This window comes from Ostrinia furnacalis, unplaced genomic scaffold (assembly GCF_004193835.3).
Source record: "Ostrinia furnacalis isolate ACB-3 unplaced genomic scaffold, ASM419383v2 OfSCF1166, whole genome shotgun sequence".
NCBI lineage: Eukaryota > Metazoa > Arthropoda > Insecta > Lepidoptera > Crambidae > Ostrinia > Ostrinia furnacalis.
Genome location: NW_021131405.1, coordinates 466,253 through 475,955, shown reverse-complemented (window position 1 = coordinate 475,955; position 9,703 = coordinate 466,253). Strand labels below are relative to the sequence as shown.

The following is a 9,703-nucleotide window of genomic DNA, read 5'->3' as shown; positions in this document are numbered from 1 at the left end:
TGGACGATATTCTACGTGCTCGGCGACCGGGCTTTAGCTTTTTTATATAAATCATTCATCACAGTAATATAACTTCAATTGTATTTGTCCGAACTTATCGTATACTTTGGACATTGTTTAGGTACGTCCTGACAATTTGTACTTGTAATTGATAATTTGTATGTATTATATAGTAATAGTTGGTCTGCTAGGAGCCAAGTTGGTCGGGCAGCTGTTATTTGGAGGGGGTTGTGATACTCAATGGTTTAAATGTACAGTCAAATGCAAAAGAACATCGAAGAAAAATTTATTAGTATTTTTTTTGCATTTGACTTTTTGGAAGCTGCTGTAAATAAATATAAAACTAATTATATATTGACCGCCGGTGGTTAATGTGCCTGTAATACTTTCAAATTGAAGTTGAAATAGTTTGGGTGCCTACAATAAACAAATTCTTGCTAAAGATAAAATATTCATGATTCTGTTTTAATTAGTAGATTGCCTTTTGGCATTTAGTCCTTATCTCAGACTAATTAATAAAGTAGAACTAAAGGTATAAAGATTTTGAAAATTAGCTATCTCATAGTAAAGAATTTACACGCATCAAGCTTTATCGACTCGGCTTATGTTTTCAGAAAAGCTTTTCTTTGTAACAAGCTTAAAGTAAGCGTTATCAAAAAAGATAGTCGCACGTTTCTCGAATTTCAAATAAAATTTAAATGTAACCCTTTACAAGGCTTTTTTTTATCTTTTTTTTAACTTGTTATCCTTTTCGGAGAATCGCTTATTAAACTTGATAACATTTTGTGAAATACCTCTTAACTGTGCAGAGTAACTCTAGAAACAGTCTTAACAACTGTTTCACATTCAAGAAATTATGACACTGTATTTAGGCAAGTCAATCAAAACTTATAACAGAGTATTTTTTAAAGTTTAATGCGTGAAAACTTAAACTTATTCTTTCCTGGGCGTCACGAAACTATAGTAATTTTAGTAAATTTAAATAATATTAGCAAACTTTTATGTCATGTTACCTCATTTATTAACTTGAATTTATTCGCTTCAACATTTATATTGGAAATTTAACTTTAAGACGTTGTAAAATAAAGCTATTTTCTAAGGTTCTGTATTATCTGCCTAGACATAATAATATGACTGGACCACGCACTGCGGGTCATTCATTATAACATGTTTTCCATATTTTATATCTTTCTATCCCTGTCACTCACATTAGCATTTCGGTGTAAGAGAGATTCGAAATCAATAATCTTATTTTAGAATCATTCGCCAGACTTATTTAAGTTTGTGTATCTTCATGTATAAAACAACTCTGTGGTAGTAAAATCTCTACGAAACAGATCAAAGTTCTTGGATTGAAATAAATATTGTGATAAGCAATTTCTAAAGAGTCTGTCTAGTTTTACTGTATATTAATTTGCCTTGCACAGAGCTGTTTGATACGTGTCTCGAAATCAATACCAATCGGTGCAAATATAAACACCCACCTCCCTGTAGAATACACAATAAAATTGCTTTAAATCACTTGCTTGATAGGAGCAGGCCGCCTTTAACTTAGAATACTTTCAAACAGAAGTTTTTCTAAAAATATATTTGTGGCGTTGAAACTCATTGACGCATGCCTAAAATATATTATCTCCACACACACATAAAAATTACCTGAACAGAATTCTAAGAAGTCGAAAAATACAATTTACCAGTGATAAAGAAAAGAACCAACAATAGAAAGACAGAGATAAGACCCTTCCCAAAAAAACAAAAGACCTTCCCCAGAAATAAAAGACAATCGAGTCATTATACTAGTCTTTACTATTATAAAAGAAACGTGGCCTGCTCCTTTCGTGCGAATGACTGTTATTGTTAGACTATAGTCCCACGGTAAGTGTAGTATGTAAACTTATTTGTATAAAAGTTATTAAATCGCCGTGTATATAACTTAAACGTAAGACCTTTTATTTGTAAGTAATTCATTATGTTATTGCCATTTAGAGGGTTTGCTGGGTTTGGGCCATCCGGATTCATTGACATTATTTTATTGTGATGTGTGTAACGTTATTTCTTAGAGGCTTAATATAAATGTAGATTTGTTTTTGTAAATGATTCATCTGAGTGTTATGTCCTGTCTAAAATAATCATAAGATTTCATACTTTTATTTTCATGACTTTAATTTTATTTTATTTGTAGAAAAAAATATAAAAGTTAATTAAGTCATTTAAATATGAATTTTACCACACAAAAATACCACGTAAATGAATCAAGGATGGCTAACACTTAACTTTCTCTACACTAAACACTATGTGATATATTTTTCTTGTATTAAATTCGTCAAGACCTTTGTTTGTTGGACTACTGGAAATAATGTTTGTAAAATAACATCCAACTGTAAGATTTTGGCTTTTAGACCTCTTGGGTCACAAGTTTAGGATAAAACCAAAGAAATAAATCGTTTTGACACGAAATCACTCTTTTCAACCGACTTCAAAAAAAGGAGGAGGTTCTCAATTCGACCCGTATGTTTTTTATTGTTTACCTTTACTCAGTATTGCGATTCCGTATTTAATATTTAGCTTAATTTGGCAACCTCTCAGTCAAAAATATAAAGAAGCTCCTCATTAACACGCTTTTATTAGGTCGTCGTAACTATGTATTTCTAATTCTTGTATCATTATGAAACTTGGCTTTATGTCGATTAGATGACAATACAATATTATAGTACCATCGAACTGGTCTGATGATGGGACTGGAAGGTGGCCATAGGAACTCCTAAACGAAACGGCGGAATCGCATCGAGTTTTAGTGCAGTAATTAAGGTTTTTATTAGTTTTTTAAGTAATGGTTACGTTACGCGTTACTTTATTAGCCAATAACGAAATAAATACCTTGCTCTTTGATCGGTGATGTCATTAAGAAAGCTTTATGAACAATCATAAATCAATGCTAAGCTAGAATTAAAAACTCCCAATCATCTTGTTTTCAGTAGTGGAAAATTTGAACTTAATAAATAAATTATTTATATTCGATCAGTAAATGGCCCACATTTTTATTCAGGTATAGCTTACTCCCACAAGCTAGGAAACATGTGTTTTACTTGCCCCATAAAATACATTTATAACTAAGTAAAGAAAAATAAAGTTTTGTAACATTATTTGAAAATTACTTTGTTTCGAAGTTACACTTACACCCATTGTTTCTTAACACTCCCTCTAAAATTTTGTAATACAATAGATGGACAAACACTAAAATAACACATGGGCAATATTCTGACCCATAACAAAAAAATAGAAAGCTTAAATTCTTTTGTTTAAAGATCCTTATTTCAAAGGAATGTTATCAAAGAAGCACGGCGCGCAGGCAGCTAGGTACCTGAATAGGGACCCCAGGCGGCGTGGTGAGTCATCATGAGTCAGGCACTAGCTTATGCTTCTGAGGCGGCTGGTTGTGTCAGTTACAATTTGGGCAGCGCACTAGCAACATGTCTTCGGGAACTTCTTGGGTGGAACGTGATCGCTAAGTTAAAGTTCGCTAAAAAAAGTTTCGAAATTCCTCCAGTGCATATTGCACTTCAGACAAATACATACTTGACAATAGTGAAAAAATGCTGCTGCCAACTACTTCACTTCGAAGAAGAAACAGTTTCAAGAGCTGCACCATGCCTGTCCCGCCAAGAAAATCAAGTATCCAGTAGAAAATTAAATAGTGCAACAAAACCAAAGTGATAAACGTAGTTTAGAAGACGTGTCAAAAAAGCTGAGTGAAATCTATACCTACCACAATCAACGCTGAGTCTCATCAGCGGATTAATGAAAATCTTTCTTCAAGAAATGAAGAAAACACATCAGGAGTTGGGAATCAGCCAACATGTTCATAAAAACGAAGAAAATACGACGGAGTTCGACATTGTTCAAACTGTCCTTCAAGTCAGCTCCAGATATTATGAGGGCACCCACACCACGTTTCTGATCATCTTTTGATTGCTCCCTGTGGTCTTTGTTTCTTGTTTCATGCCTATGCAATAATAGCATTTCCTACCATGGACTACTTTGAGTTACCACAAAATGCTGGTGAATAAAGAATGTGGCATATCAAAACAAGTTCTTCTTTACTAAACTTCGTTTAGTTCTTCACACACAATCTTTTGTAACATGCAAAGTTCAGTGATAAATGGTTGGAACTAAATAGTGTCTCTGTCTCTGTTACACTGAAGTTCCGTTGTCTTCGTTGTTGTTTTTCGTGGTTCACTGAAATGTCTTTTTCATGTGGTTTTCTTTTGAACTTACAGTTTAAATACTCACGAGAGAGTTTTTGGTGAGGTTTTGTTGATAACGTAATATTGGAGAAAGTTTATCGAATTTTAACGGCTCGCTTAACTGAATAATGAAGTAATATAAATACCTTACAACATGATAAATTTCAATTAAATAACTTGTGGTCGTTAATGTTTTTAGGTAATATGATTACCGAAATAATTATAATTTGTGCAAAACTCGTTTTCCGTTGCATTTTGGTATTCTCAATTAGTGTTTTTGAGATTGTTTCCTCTTGTCGGGTTTCTGTTGTTTTTAATGCATTATTGTACGCTGAAGTGCGTAGAGGAGTTTCTATTGATTTTTTCTTATTTCACTTTTTTAAATCTGATGTTTTGGGTGACGCATTAAATTAGTGCGTGCATTTTGCATCTGTGTCATTTGATTCTCATGAATTTATTTATTGGCATCGGCTAATATTTTTGTACATAATGTACATACTTGGGCTGTGTGACTGATGAAAACGATGAATACTTGGTTTAAATAAAACAGACATTAAAAAATTATCATTTATTTATCCCTCACACAAGAAGCCATTTCACGTTGCTTATATACAATGGTATACATTATAACTAGCTATCGGATTATCATTCACATAGCGCTCAAATCGGGTTCACAAACATTTCCTATCAATTCTGCTGAGGTGCAAAATATTTTAATTCATTACACTTGATTTGTGTAAGTAGTTCCTCTATGATAGAGGAAATAACGTTCCAATTCATCATTTCTTAGCGTTAGAAAAAGACGCTGTGCAAACATCTTGTTAGTTTTTGATTTTGTAACAATCATGACAATTGAAGCCTTTCAAAATCGATTGGCTATAACAAAATTACTTTTAATTCGTGGTCCAATGAAATTTTTTTCAATATTGCTGTGAGATATCATATAAAAGCTCATATCTTCTTACGGTTAATAAATAGTACTTCAAATGGGATATAATCAAGACTATTTGACAGTAACCCCTAACTAATAAAAAGTTACACGCTTGTTGAACACTGTTTTAAAATGACGTTTCCATACTGAACTATAAAACACTGTTCAATGAGCGTGTAAGTAACTTGTATTAATAAGGGGGCTAGTCTCAAGATTGTCCCGACTCATTCTAACAATCCTTTCATTCACTTATCAACAACGACAAAGCTGCTGAAGCTTAAAGTTAATTTAAGGGCTATTGGAAGTTGTGTGTAATTCGTTAATATTCAAAACCAACTTCTAGCTGTGCTGTAACTTCGAATAAATAATTCAATACTATCCAAATCTACTTGGAAGAAAACTTGTCTGTTTTTCAGTCACGGTATCTTTGTAAACTTCATGACGGAGATTATTATTATTTACTGTCATTTTGTTAAGTCAATGTTATGGTTTGATTATTTCAATACCAATTTATACAGGGTGTTAGGTAAATGGGTATATGAGCCGACACTAGCCCATGTTAACATGGTCATATAAATGGTATGGTGAAGTCAGAAAATTGATATCATCATTTTAATTAATTTAATTTTCATACAAATCCGATTTTTAAAATTTATTTTGTATGAAAATTAAAAACAATAAAATGATGATATCAAATTTCTGACTTCACCATACCATTTATATGACCATGTTAACATGGGCTAGTGTCGGCTCATATACCCATTTACCTAACACCCTGTATACAGCAGCTTACATCTCTGAAGAGGATCCGCCATGCGAGTCAAACTCGAGCATTCGGACACAATTTTACTCCATGGCGCGCGCCTCTGCTATAACCGAGCGGGCTTGATCCAATGCTTTTCTGTAACAAAACAAAACACATTGAATTTGTTTAACGTACAAATGATGAATCTCTTGGGGAATGACTTTTCTACCTTTCAAATCTTAAAACCATATATTAGCAAGTGGTAATATCTAAGAAAGGTTGATAAATTACTAGGATCTTTTTCCAAATCTCTTCACATGTAAATTCCACCTGCTCCTGAATATTGTTGGTTATATGGTTTCTATCAAATCTCTTGATGCGTAAATTGCTTGATGCGTTTATACAGTAATATGTATTTTTTCTAAGTTAAAAGTTTATTGAGTTAACACTTATTATTAGTATTTTTATTGTTTGATGCGTTTATGCAGTAACATGCATTTTAGTTTTCTTAATTCAGAATTTAAAAAACTGAGTTTTTACTCGCTATTTGCATCGAGTTTTTATTTCTTGCGAGATTCGGCGAGACGATTTAAAGCCTTCGGCTACTACGTATTTTGTCGTGCTTATTTTTTCAATTCAAATGATCGGTTCCCAATTCATTACTAAGACCTGCTCTAAGTCTTTTGGTAAAGTACTAGGATCTGCTCCCAAATCTCTTGACGTGTAAATTGCTCCTGAACCTTCAGGCGAAGTTGCTTGATGCGTTTATACAGTAATATGTATTTTTTCTAAGTTAAAAGTTTATTAAGTTAACACACATTATTAGTTTTTTTATTGCATAATGCGTTTATGCAGTAAATGCATTTTTATTTTCTTAATAACATCAGGATCAAGATCATTTCTTGCGAGGTTCGGCGAGACGATTAAAAGCCTTCGGCTACCACGTACAATTATTTTGTCGTTCTTTTTTTTTTCAATTCAGATGATCGGTTCCCAATTAATTACTAAGACCGGCTCTTAAGTCTTTTGGTAAAGTACTAACTAGGGCCTACTCAGCTTGACCCGTAAATTGTATCTGCTCCTGATGATATTATTATTGTCACTGAGAGCTTCTTCTCATTATTATTTCAATTACTAAGATCGGTCCGCAATGCATTACTAAGAGCTGAGAGATTACTAGGATCTATTCCCAAATCTCTTGACCCGTAAATTGCTCCTGAACCTTCTGGCGAAGTTGCTTGATGCGTTTATACAGTAATATGTATTTTTTCTAAGTTAAAAATTTATTGATTTAACACTCATTACTCGTTTTTTTTTTATTGCTTAATGCGTTTATGCAGTAATATGCATTTTAGTTATCTTAATTTAGAAATTTAGTTTTTACTCGCTATTTGCATGGAGTTTTTATCATTTCTTGCGAGGTTCGGCGAGACGATTAAAAGCCTTCGGCTACCACGTATTTTGTCGTTCTTTTTTTTTTCAATTCAGAGGATCGGTTCCCAATTCATTACTAAGACCTGCTCTAAGTCTTTTGGTAAAGTACTAGTATCTGCTCCCAAATCTCTTGATGCGTAAATTGCTCCTGAACCTTCTGGCGAAGTTGCTTGATGCGTTTATACAGTAATATGTATTTTTTCTAAGTTAAAAGTTTATTGAGTTAACACTCATTATTCGTTTTTTTATTGCTTGATGCATTTATGCAGTAATATGCATTTTTGTTTTCTTAATGACGTCAGGATCAAGATCATTTCTTGCGAGGTTCAGCGAGACGATTAAAAGCCTTCGGCTACCACGTATTTTGTCGTTCTTTTTCTTTTTTCAATTTAAAAGATCGGTTCCCAATTCATTACTAAGACCTGCTCTAAGTCTTTTGGTAAAGTACTAACTAGGGCCTACTCAGCTTGACCCGTAAATTGTATCTGCTCCCGATGACATTATTATTGTCACTGAGAGCTTCTTCTCATTATTATTTCAATTACTAAGATCGGTCCGCAATGCATTACTAAGAGCTGAGAGTTTACTAGGATCTATTCCCAAATCTCTTGATGCGTAAATTGCTCCTGAACCTTCAGGCGAAGTTACTTGATGCGTTTATACAGTAATATGTAATTTTTCTTAGTTAAAAGTTTTTTGAGTTAACACTCATTATTAGTTTTCTATAAATTGCTGGTTGAGCTCCGGGAATCCCGAGTAAGAAATCATTATATTTTATGAACTTCGACTTACTGAGGTAGGTATTTGCAGTTCGAGTTACTGAGTATTAAAATGTACGAGTAATGCCTCACAGGGAAATAACTTATTGTTCGAGATACTGAGTCTAAAAAATTCGAGTTACTGCGTCGTTCGGGGTTCGGCGGAAGGGAATAGCATATTTTTTCGATTTACTGAGGATTACGACTTAACAAGGTTCGAGTTATCAAGATTCTACTGTATTTTGTCGTTCTTTTTTTTTCAATTCGGAAGATCGGTTCTCAATTCATTACTAAGACCTGCTCTTAAGTCTTTTGGTAAAGTACTAACTAGGGCCTACTCAGCTTGACCCGTAAATTGTATCTGCTCCTGATGATATTATTGTTGTCACTGAGAGCTTTTTCTCTTTTTTATTTCAATTACTAAGATCGGTCCGCAATGCATTACTAAGAGCTGAGAGTTTACTAGGATCTACTCCCAAATCTCTTGATGCGTAAATTGCTCCTGAACCTTCAGGCGAAGTTGCTTCATGCGTTTATACAGTAATATGTATTTTTTCTAAGTTACGATACGATAGTGCTCACCCAGCCAGGACGAGGCCTGCTCCGGTCAAACCGGCATACCAGTAGGCACAATTTTAAGGAAGGACACGCTCTGGGATGGGAGAGGACGGCCGACTAGCCGCTGCGTCTTTAAACCGCAACCGGTCGACCACAACCAAGTAGATATGCATCCTGAGCCTGGTCTAGGAAAATAGGTAAAGACGGGTTTATTGTTGATAGGACTGAGCGTTGGTGCGATGAGGTGGGCAGTCTGGCCTTTGGTGTGGTTGCCTACTTGTTATTGGTTTGTACAGCTGCTTTTCTTGGTTCATTGTTCCATCAATGGCTGCGGTTCTGGATTTTGGACGTCTTCTTCGATGTCTGTCTCTTCAAGATTGAATATTTCCTGTGCTGCTTTTCTTATTTCTTTTTTGTCTAGTGCTAATTGAGTCCACTCATTTCGTGTTCTTCGGTAGTATTTTAAGTCTTGCTTTAATGTGTCTTTCCAGGTGTATATGGGCCTGTCAATCTTTAATCTTCTTGCTTTAAATCTCATAGCACTGTGAAGGATATGTGGTTCGGGTCGTCGCAAAACATGGCCGTAATAGCAAATTCTGAGGAACTTGATGCTCTTAGATATTGTTTTGCCTTGCAGAAGTTGGTGCACTTTTTTATTTTTTGGGGGATTTTTGCTATAGCTCAACATGTCTTTCCGAATAACACGTTCGTATTTCCTAAACATTGAGCGGTTTGCTTTGGTAATGGATGCGGCCTTTATACCATATGTCATGGTTGGTTCTATGATCATTTTGTATAGTAGCCTGGCCGTTTCCCATTGCATTTTGGTTTTCTTTATGAAGGATATAAGTGTTTTAGAGTTTTTAACCCCTTGCTTGCAGCGGGCTTTTATTGTATCCTTTCTGCTGTGTCCAGATGTTATCCAGGGCCCTAGATATTTCATTTCTTTCGCTGGCTGTATATTTATTCTCTCGGCTATACTAATGAACCGTGTGAGGTTTGGTGGATTGATTGGATCTCGGATGAGGATTTT

The 9,703-nt window shown here is 34.4% G+C and overlaps 1 protein-coding gene across 1 annotated transcript in view; it reads right to left on the bottom strand.

Annotated features, from left to right (window-relative positions):
• Positions 1–4,797: 4,797 nt before the first annotated feature.
• The window catches only part of LOC114351598 (PAX3- and PAX7-binding protein 1), a 37,295-nt gene continuing 32,389 nt past the window's right edge, over positions 4,798–9,703 (bottom strand). The window contains exons 10-11 of the mRNA XM_028302873.1: positions 5,956–6,076; positions 4,798–5,690 (exon numbers count right to left, since the gene is read on the bottom strand). Coding sequence (XP_028158674.1) covers positions 6,022–6,076 — 55 coding nt within the window. The 3' untranslated portion in view covers positions 4,798–5,690; positions 5,956–6,021. The remainder of the gene's footprint in view (positions 5,691–5,955; positions 6,077–9,703) is intronic.